Source organism: Citrus clementina, unplaced genomic scaffold (assembly GCF_000493195.1).
Source record: "Citrus clementina cultivar Clemenules unplaced genomic scaffold, Citrus_clementina_v1.0 scaffold_3, whole genome shotgun sequence".
Taxonomy (NCBI): domain Eukaryota; kingdom Viridiplantae; phylum Streptophyta; class Magnoliopsida; order Sapindales; family Rutaceae; genus Citrus; species Citrus x clementina.
This window is the reverse complement of record NW_006262339.1, coordinates 12,077,546-12,098,230: the sequence shown is the minus strand read 5'-3', so window position 1 is coordinate 12,098,230 and position 20,685 is coordinate 12,077,546. Positions and strand designations below refer to the sequence as shown.

The following is a 20,685-nucleotide window of genomic DNA, read 5'->3' as shown; positions in this document are numbered from 1 at the left end:
AAAAAAATAAACTTTTCATTAATCTAAAGATGTAGCTTTCTGTAAAGTAATGTGGAATTTTTGGTTTTATAACTGATGTAGATATGATTGGAGCTATTGAGTCGAGGATACAAGCCATTAAAGAATGGCCTATGCCGAAGACAGTAGGTGAAGTTAGGAGTTTTCATTGGTTGACGATGTTTTATAAGATATTTATTTGTAGTTTTAGTACCATAGCCCCACTTATTGCGAAGTGCGAGTTTTCCTTTATTAAAAGAGAATTTTTTTACTACTCCTATGTTAGCCTTACCAAACTTCATCAAGTTGTTTGAGGTTGAATGTGATGCTTATGGTAATGGTATTGGGGCTGTTCTTTCTCAAGAGAGACGACCACTTATGTATATAAGTGAGAAGTTAAATAAAACATGACATAAATGGTCTACTTACGACTAAGAATTTTATGCAATCCTCAGAGTGTTGAAGTCATAAGAACATTACTTGATTTGCAAAGAGTTCGTACCTTATAGTGACCATCAAGCAATCAAGTACTTTAACACCAACAACATATGAGCAAGATGCATGCAAGATGGGTGAGCTATACGTAAAAGTTCACTTTTATTGTGAAGTATAAATTTGGGCAATAGAATAAGATAGCAGATGCACTTAGTAGGCAAGCTACTTTACTGTTCTCGTCATTGAAGTTACTGGTTTTGAATGCTTGAGGGAGTTGTATGCTAAGGAGGAAAACTTTGCGCATATTTAAGATTGGTGTATTAATCATCAAAATGTAAAAGAATTCCTTATTCAAGATGGGTATCTGTTCAAATCTAATTAGTTATATATGCCTCAAAGTTTTTAAGGGAACATATTGATAGGCTGTGATCAATATGTTTTCAAAGATTGTGCATTTTATTGCTTGTAAGAATACTGAAGATGCTGCTTTAGTTGCACATTTGTTCTCTGAAGAAGTGGTAAGTTTGCATGGTATGCTAAAGACTATTACTTCTGACATGGATGTGAAGTTTATCAGCAAGTTTTGGCATCATCTATAGGATAAATTCAGTACAGTTTAGTAGTGCTTTTCATTTGCAAACAAATGGTCAAATAGAGGTGGTCAATCGCACTCTGGTCAATATGTTGTGTTATGTTTATGGTGACAAGCAATAGAATTGGGAAGCTATCTTGCCTCAAGTCAAGTTTGCTTGCAATAACATGGTGGTAAGACCTTTTATGAGATTGTCTACACTTGTTCCCCATGCCATGTTTATGATCTGGCTATCATGCCCATAGCAGTTTGAGGGAGTAAAATTGATGAGATTAAGGATAAAACTATCATAAGCACATGAGATGAGGCATATTCAGATCCTACTCAAGTTCCGGCGGACCCGTTACAAGAGCTCAAGCAAAGAAATTCAAAGAAGCACTTAATAGATTGATTCAAGTAACTTGGGCTCAATCAAATTCGTGGAGGCCTGTTGAAGGAATCGCACATGATAAATGCATGATTCAAGCTCTTAAAGTTTCCAAATAAACACTTCCATGAAATAGGGAGTTGGCTTGCACATTATGGCGGAAAAATATATTATTTTCCTTTTTTTCAGATACTTTCCCGTTTCTTGAGGAGGCTATTAGGGAAACAAATCAGTTATATCTATGTTAATCATCTAGTTTCTATTTTAATTGATGTAAGACATTTAAGCCAATTAGGATCTTGATTTGATTTAGATTCTTTCCTATTTACTTAGATTATGATTATGATTTGATTTAGATTCTTTCCTATTTGCTTAGATTAGGAATCTGATTTGATTTAGATTTTTTCCTATTTGTTTAGATTCCGATTCAGATTTGATTTTTGGTAAAGGATTTATTTTCAAAAATTCTTGTAACCAACCCTGTATAATGTACTTGTATCCAATAAATAAAGATAAGTTTTGATGCAATTGGTGAGAGAGTTAATTCTCTTTGATTCTTTACAAACTTTTTGAACTTATCAGATTTCCATGGCGTTTAAACTCTTGACTTATCAATCAGACCATCCATAGTTGATTGTGGCATCTTCACATACCAAGGTTCGTGCTTTCATTAAGCATTGGGTCGAGGTTCCATTCAATTCTTGGTTTAGATTCGATCTTGGGGACTAAATTGATTAGGGGCGCGTTAGTTCTTGACGGGGTTCCTATCATTTGGTATCAAAGCCTAAGCACCAAGTGGAGAACATACGTGCATCGCAACCAAGTGGAGAACACACGTGCAGGGCAACCAAGTGGAGAACACACGAGGTTCCTATAATTTGATAAGAAGGATGATGAGAGCTGAATTAGAGCTCATACACGAGCGTTTGGATCAAGTAGAGAACACACGTGCAGGGCAGCCACAACATGTTCCCCAAGCACGTAGAAGAGAAAGATCTCCAGCTAGAAGAGAGATTGATGACTATTATAGGGATGGGTATGATGAAGGGAATGACCTAGTGGGTAGCTATAGGAGAAATGGACGAGGTAGGAGAGTTAGGAATAGAGATAATGGATTGAGTGGCATAATGATGAAGATCACATCTTTTCAAAGAAAATCCGACCCAGAAGCATACCTTGAATGGAAGAAGAAAAAAGAGTTCATATTTGATTGCCACAATTATTCAGAGGCAAAAAAGGTAAAATTGGTTGTGATTGAGTTTTCTGACTATGTTATTACTTAGTGGGATAAACTTGTTATAAGTAAGAGGCGAAATAGAGAATGTCCAGTTGAGATATGGGATGAAATGAAATCATTGATGAGAAGACATTTTGTACCTAACCTCTATTATTGAGACTTGTACAAAAAATTACAAATCTTACACATGGTAGCCGAAGCATGAAGGATTATTATAATGAAATGGAGATTGTCATGATTAGAGCAAATGTGGAGGATGATAGAGCAGATAAGGTTGAGTTTCAACATTATGTGAAGATTTATGAGATGGTACACAAAGCCATCAAGATTGAGCAGCAACTCAACAGGAGGGGTAACACCCGTGCAGCCCCAAGCTTGAGTTCCACTCATTGGAAGTCGAGCTATGTGTGAAACGAGATGAGAGGCTACAAGCATCTATTGCACCTAAGCTAAGATCTGAGCCCTCCAAGCACAATTCACAAGGTAACACCGTGCCTCTTACTATTAGGAATTGTGACATTAACTGTTTTAAATATCAAGACAACAAGCATATCGCAAGTGAATGTGTGAATAAGAGAGTTATGATGTTGTGAGACAATGGTAAGATTGTAACTGAAGATGAAACGGAAGAAAATGAGATGCCACCATTAGAGGACGTTAAATACGAAGAGTATATAGCTGATGAGCATAATTTATATACATATTTTACCCTTAATTATATAATTGCTAGTTATTTTTATTTGTTATTTTTAATTAATTGAATTGTTTTATTGAATAGGGAATTAATTGGAGATTAAGAATGAAAAGTCCATAAAGAATAACAAGTTTGGGAAACAAAGCCGTGACACAATTAAGAGTTTATAGCATGTAAAGACAGGAGTAATTTGCACTCAAAAAGAATTTCAATTTTTCAAGTGAGCTGGACGTGCATGGCATTGTAATGCATGGAAAGCAACTTAAAAGGACCCACACTTGGCTTTCATAAGTGGAAAAAAGAATCCTAGTGCAAGCTTAATTGGTGAGCACGTGAGTGAGAGCAAAGAAAATTAAAAGGCCAAGCCTTTTGGCTTAAGAAATAACAAGGTCAGTGGGGCCCATTTTAAAGAGTAATATAAAAGCAAGCTTTTGGTTTTTGGAGAAGGGCAGCCGCCAGAGGAAGAAAAAGGAAGCAAATGCTTCGGCAGAGAGGAAAAGGAAGAGCTGAAGCAATTTACTTTTTCCATGGCTGATTTTATTTCTTTTGTTGCTCCCAATTCAAGTATGTCTAGCTAATTTTCTTATGCTGAGGTTAAGAATGAAACCCTATTCAATGAAATAATTATATTTTTATTTAATTAATTCCCTATATATATTCTTTGATGATTATGGTTTTTATTTCACATGATTAGTTGGATGTTATTAAAATCTTTTCATCAATTCTGTCATGCATTGTTGATTGTTAGGATTACTATTCGATTAAATCTATGCTTGCATCTATAAAGTTTATACATGATTATCTTTGATTCTATGTCTTTCATTAAATTGTTTACACAGAGTAATTAGGAAACTTTGACTCTTTGTTATTCAATATGTTTATATGGGACGCTTAAATATCACACTATTAAGCAGAAAAAGAACCTACACAAGATTAATTTTATTTGGGCTTAATTGTTATATCCATGAGATGACATAGATTAATTTCGAGTTGTCACTCTAAAATTGGGGATTAATTAATAATTGGATAATTACTAGTTGAATAGTGGTAGATTTTGAAACCTTGGTAATTTTTGTCTTATTGAAATCTCATTTACTTTAATTGCTTTGTTAGTTTAATTAGTTTAATTTCTTTTAAAACTCAATTTGCTCAACTAGGTTAGGATTAATATTAATTTTAGATTTAAATTAGACTTTACAATTTATAACATTCCCTGTGGGATCGACCTCGTTACCACTATTTTATTTCTAGATTCGTGCGCTTGCGAGTATATTAAAATTTTCACAACAATAGCCCCTGGGGAATTGACTTTAGTAGCGAGGAGAGGTTTGAGTGTACAAGTAAAGGAAGACGAAGCAGTGCAACGGGAAAACATTTTCCATACTAGGTGCTATGCTCAAGACAAAGTATGTAGTATGATTATTGATGGAGGAAGTTGTACTAATGTTGCTAGTACTATCATGGTAGAGAAGTTAGGGCTTCCGACACTTAAACACCCATGGTCATATAAATTACAATGGTTAAATGACAGTGGTGAGGTGCAAGTGAACAAGTAGTTACTAGTGACTTTCGGATTGGAAAGTATGAAGATAAGGTGCTTTGTGATATAATGCCAATGCAGGCTAGACACTTATTACTTGGGTGGCCTTGGCAATTCGACAGACGTGTGAAGCATGATGGCTTCACCAATAAATATTCATTTGTATTTAATTAATACAACATCACTCTTGTTCCATTGACACCAAAGTAGGCTTATGGAGACCAAGTGAGCTTACAAAGAAAGAGTGAGCAAAAGAAAATGAGAGAAAAAGGTAGTGAAATTCAAAACGAGGCAGAGTAAAATGTGAGAGAAAAACCAAAGAAAAATGCGCCCATTGAGCGAAAATCAGATGGAAAACAAAAGAATTTCTACGCGAGAGCCAATGAGATTAAAAAAGCATTGTTTTTACATCAGTCGATGATTGTAGTTTTGTACAAAGAGACATTTTTAAGCACTAACGAATTTGACCATACCTTGCCTAGTTCTATTACTTCTCGTTTACAGGAGTATGAGGATATCTTTCCTGAGGAAGCACCACATGGTTTACTTCCAATCCAAGGGATTAAGCATCAGATTGATTTTGTGCCCGGTACAACCATTCCAAATAGACCAGCCTATAGGAGCAACCTGGAGGAGACCAAGGAACTTTAAAGGCAGGTTAATGAATTAATGGAAAAAAGGGTACGTGAGAGAAAGCGTGAGTCCATGTGCAATTCCCGTTTTATTAGTTCCTAAGAAGGATGAGATGTGGAGGATGTGTGTTGATTGTCGAGCCATCAACAACACAACGGTAAAGCATCGACATCTCATTACTAGGTTAGATGATATGCTTGATGAATTACATGGGTCTTGTGTATTTTCCAAAATTGATTTGAAAAGTGGATATCATCATATTAGAATGAAAGAAGAAGATGAATAGAAAACTGCCATTAAAACAAAATATGGTTTATATGAATGATTAGTCATGCATTTTGGTCTAACTAATGCCCCGAGCACTTTTATGAGACTTATGAATCATGTCTTGCGATCTTTTATTGACAAGTTTGTTGTTGTTTATTTTGATGATATCCTCATTTATAGCAAAAACATAAACGATCATGTAATACATTTGAAATTTTTTTTAGACATGCTTAGAAAATAAATGTGTGTTTCTAGAATTTATTGTCAGTGCACATGGTATACAAGTTGATGAGGAAAAGGTATGTGCAATCCAAGACTGGCCGAGTCCCACAAGTGTAAGTAATGTGAGAAGCTTTCATGTGCTCGCTAGTTTCTACCAATGATTTATGAAAGACTTTAGCACACTAGCCGCACTGCTTACTAAAGTAATAAAACAAAATGTTGGATTCAAGTGGGGAGAAGCACAAGAGGAGACATTTCAAATGATCAAGCAAAAGCTGACAAATGCTCCATTATTCTCTTTGCCTAACTTTAATAAAACATTTGAAATTGAATGCGATGCCTCAGGATTGGTATTGGTGCAGTCCTAATGTAGGAGGGACGACCAATTGCTTACGTTAGTGAAAACCTGAGTGGGGCAAACTTAAACTACCCTACTTATGATAAGGAGTTGTATGTGCTGGTTCGAGCGTTAGAAATGTCGCAACACTACCTATAGCCTAAGGAGTTCATGATTCACACCGATCATAAGTCCTCAAAACACCTTAAAGGCCAACACAAGCTGAACAAGAGGCATGTTCGATGGGTAAAATTCATAGAGACATTTCCATATGTCATTCGTTACAAGTAAGGTAAAAAAATATTGTTGCATATGCGCTTTCCCGCAGGTATGTCTTAATATCAACACTTAATGCTAAACTACTTAGTTTTGAACATATTAAGGAATTGTATGCTGATGACCATGATTTTAATGTTGAATACCAAGCTTGTGAAAAGACCACAGTCAGTAAATACTTTAGGCATGATGACTATTTATTTCAGGAGAATAAATTATGTGTGCCTAACCGTTCTTTGAGAGATTTGTTAGTGAGAGAATCCCATGGAGGAGGGTTAATAAGGCATTTTGGAGTTGTAAAGACTAGCAGTTTGACAGGAACACTTCTATTGGCCACATATGAAACGAGATGTTGAAAGACTTTGTAGTAAATGTGTCACTTATAGGCAAGCCAAATCGAAAGTGCAACCTTATGGCTTATACACCCCTTTTCCAATACCTAGTGCACCTTGGACTGATGTTTCGATGGATTTTGTACTAGGTTTACCTAGGTCTAAACAAGGGAAAGACTCAATTTTTGTGGTTGTAAATAAATTTTCAAATATGGCACATTTTATTCCATGTCACAAAACGGATGATGCTTATAATGTCACTGACCTATTCTTTAGGGAGATTGTAAGGTTGCATGGTATGCTCAGGACAATTTTTCTGATATGGATGTTAAGTTTTTAAGTTACTTTTGGAAAATATTATGGGCTAAGTTAGGAACTTAGTTGTTGTTTTCACCCACAAACTGATGGTCAAACAGAAGTTGTGAATAGAACTTTATCTACTTTGTTGTGAGCTATCATTAAAAAGAACATCAAAACTTGGGAATATTGTTTACCACAGGTTGAGTTTGCTTATAATCGTTCTGTTCATTCTTCTACTAAGTATTCACCATTTGAAATTGTTTATGGTTTTAATCCTTTAACCCCATTGGATTTAACTCCATTACCTATTTTTTATCGTGTTAACTTAGATGGCAAGAAAAAGGCTGAAATTGTTAAACAGATACATGAAAAGGCGAAGTTCAACATTGAGAGGATAATTGAGCAATATGCTAAACAAGCTAACAAAGGGCGACATAAGCTAGTCTTTGAACCCGACGATTAGGTGTGGTTACACATGCACAAGGAACGATTTCTTAAACAAAGGAAATCTAAGTTATTACCTCGAGGGGATGGCCCATTCCAAGTTTTGGAACGGATCAATAACAATGCCTAGAAACTGGATTTTCCTGGTGAGTACAATGTAAGTGCTACTTTTCATGTTTCTAATTTGAGTTCTTTTGATGTAGGTGATGATTTGAGGACAAATCCTCTTCAAAAGGAGGGGAATGATGAGATTAAGGATAAAACTATCACAAACACATGGGATGAGGCATATTCAGATCCTACTCAAGTTCCCGTCGGACCTGTTACAAGAGATCGAGCAAAGAAATTCAAAGAAGCGCGTAATGGATTGATTCAAGCAACTTGGGCTCAATCAAATTCGTGGAGGCCCGTTGAAGGAATCGTGATAAATGGATGATTTAGGCTCTTGAAGTTTCCAAATAATTATTTCCATGAAATAAGGAGTTGGCTTGCACATTATGGCGGGAAAATATATTATTTTTCTTTTTTTCAGATACTTTCTCGTTTCTTGAGGAGGCTATTAAGGAAACAAATCAATTATTTCTATTTTAATCGCCTAGTTTCCATTTTAATTGATGTAAGACATTTAAGCCAATTAGGATCCTGATTTGATTTATATTCTTTCCTATTTACTTAGATTAGGATTCTAATTTGATTTATATTCTTTCCTATTTGTTTATATTCATATTCAGATTTGATTTTTGGCTTAGGATTTATTTCCAAAAATTCTTGTAACCAGCCCCATATAATGTATTCGTATCCAATAAGCAGAGATAAATTTTGATGCAATTGGTGAGAGAGTTAATTCTCTTTGGTTCTTTACAAACTCTTTGAACTTATTGAATTTCCGTGACGTTCAAACTCTTGACTTATCAATCAGACCATCCATAGCTGATTGTGGCGTCTTCACATACCAAGGTTCGTGCTTTCATTAAGCATTGGGTCGGGGTTCCATTCAATTCCTGGTTTAGATTCGATCTTAGGAACTAAATTGATTAGGGTCGTGTTAGTTCTTGATGGGGTTCGTATAAAAAATAGTGAATAATGTGGTAGAAAAGAAAGGGCTCTACAGATTCATGCCAAGGTACGAGCTCATTTGGAGGTTGCAAATGCTATGTACAAGGTCGATGCGAACAGGCATCGACACGGGAAAGTGATGCAAGTCCACATCAAGTATGGACCATTTCGTGTGGCAAGGAAGATTAATAATAATTCTTATGTTCTCCAACTACCGGACAACTAGAAGATCTCTTACACATTCAATATGGTTGATCTGTTTAAATATCATTTAGATGATGAGGCGTTGTACGAGTCAAACTCGATGGCGAGTTCTTTTCCAAGTGAGAGGGACTAATGTATGATGGGCGTGTGGGATGAGAAGGGTACTTTCCAAAGGGCGTAATTTAGGCCATATGTATCCGTTTTGAGTGTATAATATATCGTTTTAAAGTTTACGAGAAGACAAATCAAGCTTATAAAGCTTATGCCATTTTGGGCCTTACTTGAGCCTAGAAATTTGTTTCTTTCCTTGTCATTTTTCGTTTTTAAGATATTCGTCCATTTTTTCTTATTTCTTCTAAAAGTTTTATCTTTTTTTTCCTAAATAACATATTTGAGCACTGTTTGTTTTGGATTTTTTATTCAGATTAGGAGAATTTTATTATAGTTAAAGTTATTATATAAAAAGATCTAAAACTCTAGTTTTGTTAATTTAAAATTTTTTCAATTAACTTCATTATTTAGGAAATTTTTTCCTTCTATCAATCAACTTTAAATGTCTCCGCATTGTCATGTTATCCTCTACACGTTCAAAAACAATTTACATTAATTGGACATACAATAGTCTTAATTGGAAGGAAGATAGATGAGGTTTCCTTTCAAACACGTACAATAATATCAAAAGGGAAATAACCATTAATTAGAGGGGTCATGGGTATAATAATTAACGATTCCATATTTCCATCCCGTCTTGCCTTTAATTTAATTGGCCTAATTTTCAATTGTTATTTGTATGGTGAGGAGGCAAGGGGGGACAGTGGGCAGTAGGGGTGGGCAAAATAACCAATCCAACCCGATTCGATCCGAAAAAAATTAGGTTCAGATCGGATCGGATTGACCATAATATCCGATCGGATCAAATGTTGCCAACCCGATCGGATCGGGTGAAATCTGATCCAATTCGATAACCTGAATGGGTTGGCTTAAAGAAGAAAGTGAACAACCCACACTGATACAACACACATGCATCCAACAACAAGCACTCAAGCACTAGTGACGCTGCAGAGCACAGACCACACACTACATAGCCTCACACACCACACACGTATACGACACACATCACGGAGATGGAGGCACAAAACGAGTAGAGATAGAGGCATAAAACTAGTAGACCACACACTCAGCGCACCCAGCCGTACCCAGCAGCCTCATTCCCCTCCCTCACGCCTCACTACCTCCCCCTCAAACCTCAACGAGAGACCACACAGCGCACTCCAGCCTCTACTCCCCTCCTTCACGCCTCATGGGTCACTTCCCCACCCTCAAGTCAACACTCAACACAAGTAGAAACACACACACACACACACACACAGCCGCAACCAACACACGCTCGCCACAATCACCGCCAACGCCAACCGCCAGCTGATCTACTGCTCTGTGAGGACCACGACCAGATCTGCTGCTACCGCCTACTGACTGTTGTCTCCGCACCTCCACACACTTCATTACCAAGTTTCTCCTCTAAGTTCCATACAAAATCCAGCAAGCGGCTACCCAATTTTTGTTTCGAGTCTGGTTCAAATACAAATAATTGTAATGTGTAATATATTATATAACGTATGTTAACGTTGATTGGGAATTGGTTTTGTTTAATTCTCCATATTCCACTATAAGTGAGGAGAGGAGAGGAAAAGAAAAGAAAAAAGAAAAAAGAAAAAAAAGGCAGCATTTGATTTCTAGTAACACCACACCTACATAATAACGAAAATAAATTGGGGCATCGGGGTGATGAATAAAAATTGAAAACAAATTGTGAAAATGTTGGATCACCTCTTCATTAATCTTATAAAACCCCTATTATATACAATTATATTTAAGGACATATTATTAGAATTAACCCCATTTATATTTTCTCTTTCTCGTTGTATGGTTTTTTTCTTCTTCTTTTCAATTTCAAATATAATTTGTTCCAAAGCAACTCAAAGTCTCGATTTTTTTTCTTTTGAAACTAAATAATCCAAAGTTTTTGTTTTATACACAAAAATAACTAAAGTTTTAATAACCTTTTATCTAATATCTTTCAATTGGACAAGAATCTCAATAAATAATTGTTATGTAAGATAAATGAAAGAAAAAGCACAAAATAAATTTTAATAATTAACTTAGTGGTCAATAAAAACTAAACTCAGCGTTAAATCCTAATCTCTTTCAACCCTTTTTTTTTTCACCTCACTATCAAGAATCCTGCAGGGTAATAGCCTAGTCTTGACTTTGAATTAACGCTGGCCCTCTCAAGTCTTCAAGTTGTTATCCTGTACACATTCAAAAACGATTGACATTAATTGGACCCACGGAAGTCTTAACTGGACATTAATTGGAAGAAAGATAGAGGAGGTTTCCTTGAAAAATACGTCCAATAATTTTGAAAGGGATAGAGCCGTTTGTTTGGTATAATAATCCACCATTTCATAACTTAATAATTTTGAAAGGGAAATAGCCGTTTGTTTGGCATAATAATCCACCATTTCATAACTTAATACGAACGCTTTTATTCAGGGAAGACATATGTGTAAGAGACACCTAATTCTATAACTTAATACAAACGCTTTCCGGGCTATGTAATAGTATTTTATTGTTTCTAAGGACTTCGTGAAAGATTAATTTTAGGATAAGACACACCTAATGGCTAATTTTATCTATCAATACATTTTAGTGAAATGAAACGACAAATTAGATCTCTTAAATCTTTAAATTGTTTTTGTGCATTAATTTAAAATGAAGCTTCTTTTTTCCATATATCATCCCCTCATTTTCAGTAGTAACACTTTGGAGTCGGGCTTTAGCAGGTAAGCAAAAATTTTTCTTAGCTATATATTAAATTACTAAATTACCCTTACATATTATTTAATTTCGATTTTATCCTCCTCATTTTTAAACTTAAACTCAAATTGATTTTTCCATAAAACAAACTCTAAACATTGTTCTTATTAGCATGATTCCAATATCGACAGTTCTCATCGATGCAACATCGGTAATTCTCATTGACACGATTCTGACACCAGTCATTTTCATACAAATATGTTCTATCTTTGTTTTTAAAATATCTAAGTAATGTGCATTTTCCTTTACCCGTTGTTCATTTTTTGAGTTTTCCTTTACTTTGTTACATGTAATTTTTCATTTTCTTCCTTTTTGTTCAGAATGTACTGGAGCTTTTACTTAGAATAAATTAATAGGTGATTGGTCACGTGTGATTTATTTGCTTTGAAGTCACTATTTTTATTGCATTTTTAATTTTTTTTAGTTGCTTTTTATAGACATGCACAATCCTTGTTTGATGAAATTTCCGTAATAAAAATCATTAAAGGCAGCAACAAACAAGTAACCAATTCCTATATATTCCAACAATACATGTTTTTGAACAAATCATTTCAGCTTCTCATAAATTTTAAAGGATTCACTTAAAGGTAACTACAAAAAATTAAACTATTGAGAAAAAATATTTTAATTTCTTCGAAACATGGTATTTAATTAGAGGAAACCCCAGGTTTATTAAACTAACAACTCATTTTGAAACAGGATATGTAATGTAAGGCATAAATCATCCTTGTTGCTAGACATAATTCATCCTTAATTAATGTTATTTGTTTTAAAAAGAAAATTGGGTATTGCTCTTAATTAATCTCTTTCCTATATTGTTGTTTGATGACAAAATATTATTCTATTTTCTAGGTTTAAGTGTACGCAATTATGTCTAATAGCTCAACTAGTAAGGCGACCTGGAACTCCCAGACTTCAAATGTATTTTGTGAGTTATGTATTAAGGCAGTGGATGCCGAACATCGTCCTAGGACTCATGTGACTTCCGAAGGATATGAAAATTTAATTAAGGAATCCACTAAAGAAACTGGATTGGATTACAATAGAATTCAGATGAAAAAAAAATGGGATTCTATTAGAACTAATTGGAAACTGTGGAAGAATTTGATTAGCTAGGAAGCTAGTCTAGGGTGGAATCATAGGTTATGGATCGTTGCAGTGGCGAAGCTAGCAATATATTTTGGGGTGGGCTAGATTTTTTTTTTAATTCAATTTTACTTCTCAAAAAATTTATTCTATACAAATGAAATTATTAAAATACACTAGACAAGCAAAAAACTAATAATAAAACTGTAAAGGTGCAATGTAAATCAAAAACACTATCAAAGAAGTTTTGTCTTCTGATTCTTCAAAAAAGAAAACTCATGTATTATCGTATCTGAATTGATATTGTCTGCGATAATAATATATTAGAGAATTATTAATTATTTTATCAAAAAATTTGACAAAAGTATAAGCTAATAACTAATTCAAAGACAATATGATTATGCGGGTGCGGTAGAGGCTGGCTGTCACTCATAAAGCAGCAAGTTAATGACTTGAACAGTTGAGTCTTTGGGAATTTAGATTTTGGATAATTAGATCAATTAGTCAGGGAAGGTGAGTTTTTCGATTTAGAGAAAATAGATATTGACAATAATTATTCGTTATATTTTATATTTTACTATAAGTTTTTTTTAAATAAATTTATAATTAACTATTTTTTTTTTCAAGAAACTAACCCAGGCTACAGCCCGGGTTAGCCCCCTCATAGCTTTGCCCCTGGATAGTTGATGCAAGTGAAGACTGGTGGGAAAAGAAAATAAAGGAAAATTTGCAATTGAGTAGATTTCGAAAAAATGTTATTGATCCAAAGTTAGAGAAAAACCTAAATTTAATGTTCAAACACAGTGGTTATGAGTGAGCATGTTTGACTTCCCTCATTTGGTTTTCCTTTAGAGAGTAATGAGGCATCTGAATCTCTTAGTGTTTAGAGTACTGCTAACTCTAATGGGTACTTTTGGGGTTTGAAATAACACGTGGAAGATTTTACGAAATATGCCAAGCTATACATTCAAGAAGCGAGTGTTATTACTACCATGGCCTTACATAATTACATAAGAAGATATTCACAAAATCATGATCATTTTGATGAAACAATGGATGAACCAAGTCATAGTAATAACGAACATATAAGCAAGATTGCGTCTCCTAAAGAAAGTTATAATACAATTGATAACATAGCTCAAAATATAATAATCTTGAGAGATGGCATTGTTGCAAGTTTAATGGAGGCATGACAATGGAAATGTTTATAAGAATTTTGAAATTAGTTACATTTTAATTTTATAATTGATTGGTATTAAAAATTGTTTAATTATCAAGCGATAAAAATGTTATTTTGTGATTATATTATCATTTATATTTGTGTTTATCCAATATATTAGGAATTATTAATTATGTCTTAATTATATTTAATTTTGTATATTTTTGTGTGTTTATTACGTAAAATATTAATTTCACATAGTTCGAGGCTCCAAACAGATAAACGGATGTCAAATATGGATTCCGGAGGTTTGAAAACCTTAAGATGAGTCCACATCGGCTTAAAATTGAGCTTTTGTAAAAGAAGGTTGACGTTTTCGGTTGACCGAGCACTGATTGTATGATAAAGTGAGCTTACAATATATATGAGTGCATGGCATAACTTGCAATTTTAACTAAATCTCAACCGTTCATGATTCAATGGCCGCAATTGTGCCACGTGGCAATGGTTGGTGAAGTAAGTTGTAGGATTCGAACCTTTGTATTCGAGTCAATCTGATCCACCCATTAACCCGCCAAATCTCAACCGTTCTTTGACCGAATCGGACGTTTCACATGATGCTGTGTGTGATGTTGACTTTTGAAGTTTGAGCAGCCGTTGGATCTTTGATCTAATGGTTGTGAAGAGCGCATGCATAAAGCTTATGATGGACTGCAAGACACTGGATCATGAATTTATTTTTCTATAAATAGAGCCTCACTTTTTATGTTTTTTATCATCTCGTCTTCTCAATTTCTCTCAATCTCCCTGTAATCTTGTTTTTCAGGTGTGTTTTTAATATTTTGCTTAATTATTTTTATAATTAAATTTAGTTTTATTTTTAATTTTAGTTTTTTTATTCATTTTAATTATGTTTAATTTAATTTTAGTAATTACTTTTATTTCAATTATCTTAACTAAATAATAATAGTTAGGGTAAGGTGAAACTCTTAGGAAATAAATATGATTTAATCAAAATTTATTTTTAATTTTATAAATTAAATTATTTTCTATTTAATTTTATACATATTTTATATTTTGAAATTTTGATTTATTGTAGACAAACAAGAGAGTTTGGCACAATAAATTCTTAATATCTTAATATAAGGTATGATAAAATGGTATTTTGATTTATTGTGGAAAAATTAAATTTTGGCACATTAAATACTTAATCCATAATAAAATTAATAGGAAAATAATAATAATTTACATAATTAATCTTTTGGGTAATAAATCTAAAAAAATAGTAAAAAGAATTTATTAAATTTTATTTACTACTAAGAGTGGATCCATAACCCTAACTAATTCAATTTCATAATTTGATTTAAATTAAGTTGTTTATATTTAAATTTTATTTCCATTTTTAGATAAAATAAAATAAACAAATTAAATATTTTCTCTGTGAATCGACCTTGGACTCACCGAGCTATAATACAACAAGACACTTTTATACTTGTGGGTTAAAAGTCACTTTTAAGTTGTGTAGATAATGTTATGTTGTATGATCTTTATTAGACACATTTGGTATAATTTATTTCTACAATCAATGTGTAAAATTAGAATTTATTTATTTTCAATTTTTAAATTATTTTGTTTTAAAAAATATTTATTACAGCTTGTGAAGAAAAATAACTTTGATTAATTAACTATTAATTTGATTTGTCAAAGTAATAAACATAATCATAAGTTAATATGATAATTCAAAATATGAAAAATAATTTGACTAATTAATAATTAAAAATAATTTTATTTAAAATTAATTATTACAAATATTCATCAACTTTCACTATACAACTATTAAAATTTACCAAACACCATTAGCTTCTACTCTACAACTATTAAAATTTGCTAAACACTAGCAGCTTTTATCCCACAACTATGACTTTTACTCCACAGCATCTGCATCTTAATGCTGCGTTTACTTGTTAGTAATTGGAATGGGCTGGAATCGGAATGAGGAAAAAGAATTAGAATAAATTGTTTAGTTGACCTACATGAATCAGAATAAGGATGAGCTAGAATCCCACTGATGTGTTTATTTTATCTTGGAATTGGAATCAGAATGAGTTAAATTGTAACAAATTACTAAAAAGTACTTAACAAATTATTGTCATAATTATTATTTTATAGTGATTATTTATTAAAAAATTATTATTATTATTAATTATTGTCAAGAATATATTAATATATTAATTAATTGTAAATTTTTTTAACTAATTATATTAACTATTATTATAAAAATATATTAATTATTGTAATTATTTATTCAAAACTATAATTATTAATATATCATTGTTAATAATATACTAACATATTAATTAATAGTAATAGTTATATAAATTAATTAATAATATATATGAATTAATTAAAATAATTATATTAGTAATTATTATAATAGTATACTAATTAATTATAATAAAAGTATATTAATTATTGTGATTATTTATCAAAAATTAAAATTATTAATAATTATTGTTAATAATATATTAATATATTAATTAATAGTAATAATTATAATAATTAATTAATAATATTAATATATTAATTATTGTGATTATTTATTAAATACTAAAATTATTAATAATTATTGTTAACAATATATTTATTTATTTATTAATTATAATAATATATTAATTAATTATAAATGAGGACAATATGAACATTTTTAATTTTGGGGGAGGGTAAAACAGTCACTCCCGAAAATGGGAGACTCATTCCCACCTCCCCCTAGGAATGAGTCTCCCATTGCTCATTCCCAAATTGTGGTGGGTCCCACGATTCCGATTCCGATTTTGATTCCTAAATCTATTTTGCGAGATAAACGTTGTTAATGATTCCGATTCCCTAATCCAGGAAGTAAACGTAACATAAAAGTTATAGTACTTCACTTCCAAACACAACCTATATATTGTCAGCAAAATCAATCAAGGCAAAGGTACTATTAGCAATACAAAGGCACGAAGTGATGGTTCGCCAATGGTACTCGAAACACACAGAACGGGGTTACAATGTAAGCGTATGAATTAGGAACGAACTGGATTCATTGTATGTGTCACATAAGTTCCACGTAGGATGTCATGTCGGCATCTCCTGTTCCACTTGTATGCAGATTCAGATGCTGAGATGCCTCACTCTGTCAGCTTCAAAGTTCTGTTTCTTCAAGCACAGGGCCCCTAAATATTGGTAGCATTAGAAGCTTGCTTCTTAGATATTTAAATATGTTTGCCACAGATGCTTTGTTGGAATCTACCTTATAAATTTATTTCTCCGCTTACAAACCGAACATCAAACTCTGTATATTTTATTCTAGAGATGAAAAATTTTAACCATAAGAGAAGCATAATGCAAAAATCCACAGCTTAATTTATTTATGAAATGAAATACTTAGATTTTAAAGGAAAATTCTTCCCTTTAATCACCACTTGTTTGAAAGCAAAGGATTAGCATCTACAGAAAAAGCAACAGCATTTAAAATGGCTCTCAGTTGGAGATGACAGTTTCAAATTGGCATCCACAAGATGAATGTCTTCACACTTTGAGCTCTAATCCCCCCTAAATTCCAAATGGTACTTCTTTCCTAGGAAGTCTTCTTCCTCCCCTTCAAAGTTCAAGCATCCTTTTTGCAAGCCATAACCACGGTAAATAATTCTCTTTCCTTCCTTGGGCTTTCTTAAAGAACTTTGAGAGCCATCAAGCACACATCAAAACAAAATGGTTTCTCTCTTTTCATTTGCTCTCGGAGAGAAAATAACCCCTGCTAAACTTTTATCTTCTTCCGTGTCGGTTGAAAGGATAGGTTTTTGTCCAGTTAAAAGCTCAACAAGGACAACTCCAAAACTATAAACATCACTTTTCTCTGTAAATTGACTTGACCCAAAGTACTCTGGATCTAGATATCCAAAAGTTCCTTGTACTCGTGTGGTCAAGTGAGTTTGATCAATCGTGACGGATCTAGAAGCCCCAAAGTCCGAAACTTTTGCTCGAAATTTATCATCCAAAAGTATATTTGCAGACTTGATGTCTCGATGATAAATTGGAATAGAAGTAGTTGAATGCAAATAGGATAGAGCACTTGAAACTTCTACAGCAATGCGTAAACGCATTTCCCATGTGATTGAGAACTCCTCAGTTTGGTCATGTATATATTGATAGAGAGTTCCATTTGGAATAAATTCATACACCAAAAGAGGAACCTCTGTCTCCAAGCAGCACCCGAACAATTTAACAACATTTCTGTGGTTAATTTGAGTTAAAATTACCACCTCATTGATGAATTGCTCAATATTACTCTCATCCACTAATTTGGATTTTTTCACAGCCGCAATTCTTCCATCTGTCAACATTCCCTTGTACACTGTGCCTTGGCCTCCTTGACCAAGGATTCGATTGGTATTGAAGTTGTCAGTAGCCATTTCCAATTCCATTGAAGTAAACAATTTTGTTTTCTCGGTATTACCTTCATTTGATGACGATTGTTGTTGCAATAATAAACCACCATTTCTTTTAAAGAACTTCTGTTTGAGCTTGGTTTCTCTTCTTCTTTTAACGAACTTGCACAACCACCATATTCCGATTAGTAGGAACAACATTCCAAGCCCACTATTGCAACCTGCAACGCTCCAGGACAAGAATATTTAATACGCGTTCGGCGATTTATGGCAAGGAACTGTTTAGTCTGTTAAGAGTAGGAGATCATAAATGTATATGCTATTGCAAATTTCAGGTGCAGAACGTTTTTGCGTTTGTGAGCCCATATATATACGGTAATTAAAAATCAGTTAATTCTGTCGACAAAATCTGCAAATTCCAATACATACCTATAATAATGAATTTGACATGAGAATTTTTGTGCATAATTTGAAGAAGTTCATATGAACTTGTCCTACGATTTTGGGCGCAGATACTTGAGTTGGGATCTGAAAAGTAACCTTTGGGACATCCTGAGGAGTAATTGTAGGGGCTTGTGATATTATAGAACAAGAAACCTAAACAAACCCAAAAGATGAAATAGAATATCAAAATAAATTATGGCTATATATAAATCTTTCCTTTTTTACATATGCGAATTCTGCAATTACTTTCACTAATTTTGTGTTAGATACGTAGTTGGTTCAAGGAAATGTAGTATACACTTCATATATGAAATTAATTTAATTAGTATTCGAAATTGTACCTGAGCAATATCCATGGTGGTGTCGGTCAAAGCTTGTTTCCCTAAAGCAAATGCAAAGGTAGCCTGAGCTTAATTGTATTAAACATCTATTGTCCTTGTTACAAGTAGTTTTCGAATTATATTCTTCATAACAATATCCTTTATACTCAAGCCACTCCAACAGTGCAGGAACTTGTTCATGATCTTTCAAAACGTGAGGATTCTTCAGGTACCCGGAGGTGATCCAATAATCTTCAACAATGGAAACAGAGTGACATTCCAGAGGAATACTTTTAGAATAAAAATTAGATATTTGTGCATTGAAAACCTCAGTAATATTTTGAGGAAAGGCGCATAGGAAATCGTAGCAACCAGGGTTAAGAGCAGGATCACAAGTGATAATCGAAAGGCACCCACCAAAAACGGATGAATCATTCTGTCGCTTAATAATCGTAGAATAGTTGTTGCAACCTATGGCAGTGAATCTATTGCGCGACCGGGAAAATGTAAAAGGGCTACCTGATAGACTGACCCCTTTATCACTGCTTGTCAGGTTACTGATCTTCAAAGAAATTACAGGAATGTATACCCTAATCATGTATACATAAAAAGAAGTAGATGAATCATAAACAGTATAAACATGACTGTCCAATACTTGCAGGTTGTTGATGCTCGCAAGAAAAGCTTTTGGGGAGCCAGAGGAGTAATCGCAGAATACTTCAAAACTGTTATCAAAGTAGCAACCGTCTCCGATTCCGAAGGGGTAACTGATAGTGACATTGCCACAATCATATTGGCATAAATCTTTTGATGCTTTGATTGGCCATACTAGCAAAATCATCAATTGCAGCAACACCAGATAATGATGAACAACCATTCTCAATATTTTTACTTGGAAGAATGAAGATTTAACAGAGCAATTGCATGCGTTGATCTTTAATTAAATTCCTTCTAGGTTCCTTTTAGCTTTTATCCCAATACAATGAAAGTCCTGCAAGTCAACTTGACTTTTAATTAACCCTGGCCCTCTCAAGTCTACAAGTTGTTCTCTCCTCCGTGTATATATATATATTTTTTATTTTATTTTATTTTTGTGCTGTGGTGATGGGAAATTGGCGACGTGGCAGCTACAAGTAGCAGCGTGGAGTTCCGGTTGGTTCGAGACTGCAGTGGTTGGAAAAACGGAGTTGAAAAATAGATTTGAGAGTTTAGATGTTTGAAAATGTGGTGGCTGTGTAATTCAGGCACGTTGATGGATCAAAACTAGTGTTTGAATTTCAGCTGGTGGCAGAAAGGGTCTTAGCAGAGAGAAAGAAAGAGTTTTTGATTTACCTCTTACGATGGTTATCTCTGTATATCTTTTTTAACCAATCATGATTGTGTCCCACCAATTAAGTCCCAATTTGAGTCCCAACTATCATATATCATTATCTATTGAA

General features: G+C 33.4%; 1 protein-coding gene across 1 annotated transcript; it reads right to left on the bottom strand.

The window, feature by feature from the left end:
- Positions 1 to 17,534: 17,534 nt before the first annotated feature.
- On the bottom strand, positions 17,535 to 20,158 carry LOC18047734 (putative wall-associated receptor kinase-like 11). Its single transcript, XM_024186993.1, has 4 exons — positions 19,268 to 20,158; positions 18,912 to 19,079; positions 17,847 to 18,703; positions 17,535 to 17,636 (listed from the first exon to the last, which is right to left on the bottom strand). The coding sequence occupies exons 1-4, from the start codon at positions 20,121 to 20,123 to the stop codon at positions 17,535 to 17,537; spliced, it is 1,983 nt and encodes a 660-aa protein (XP_024042761.1). The 5' UTR covers positions 20,124 to 20,158.
- Positions 20,159 to 20,685: the final 527 nt, after the last annotated feature.

Coding starts and splice junctions, on each gene's coding strand:
- LOC18047734 (XM_024186993.1), bottom strand. CDS start 20,123: ATGGTTGTTCATCATTATCTGGTGTTGCTGCAATTGATGATTTTGCTA. Junction 19,080..19,267: donor CCACCATGGATATTGCTCAG/GTACAATTTCGA, acceptor GGGTTTGTTTAG/GTTTCTTGTTCTATAATATC. Junction 17,637..17,846: donor AAGATAAAAGTTTAGCAGGG/GTTATTTTCTCT, acceptor AGGGGGGATTAG/AGCTCAAAGTGTGAAGACAT.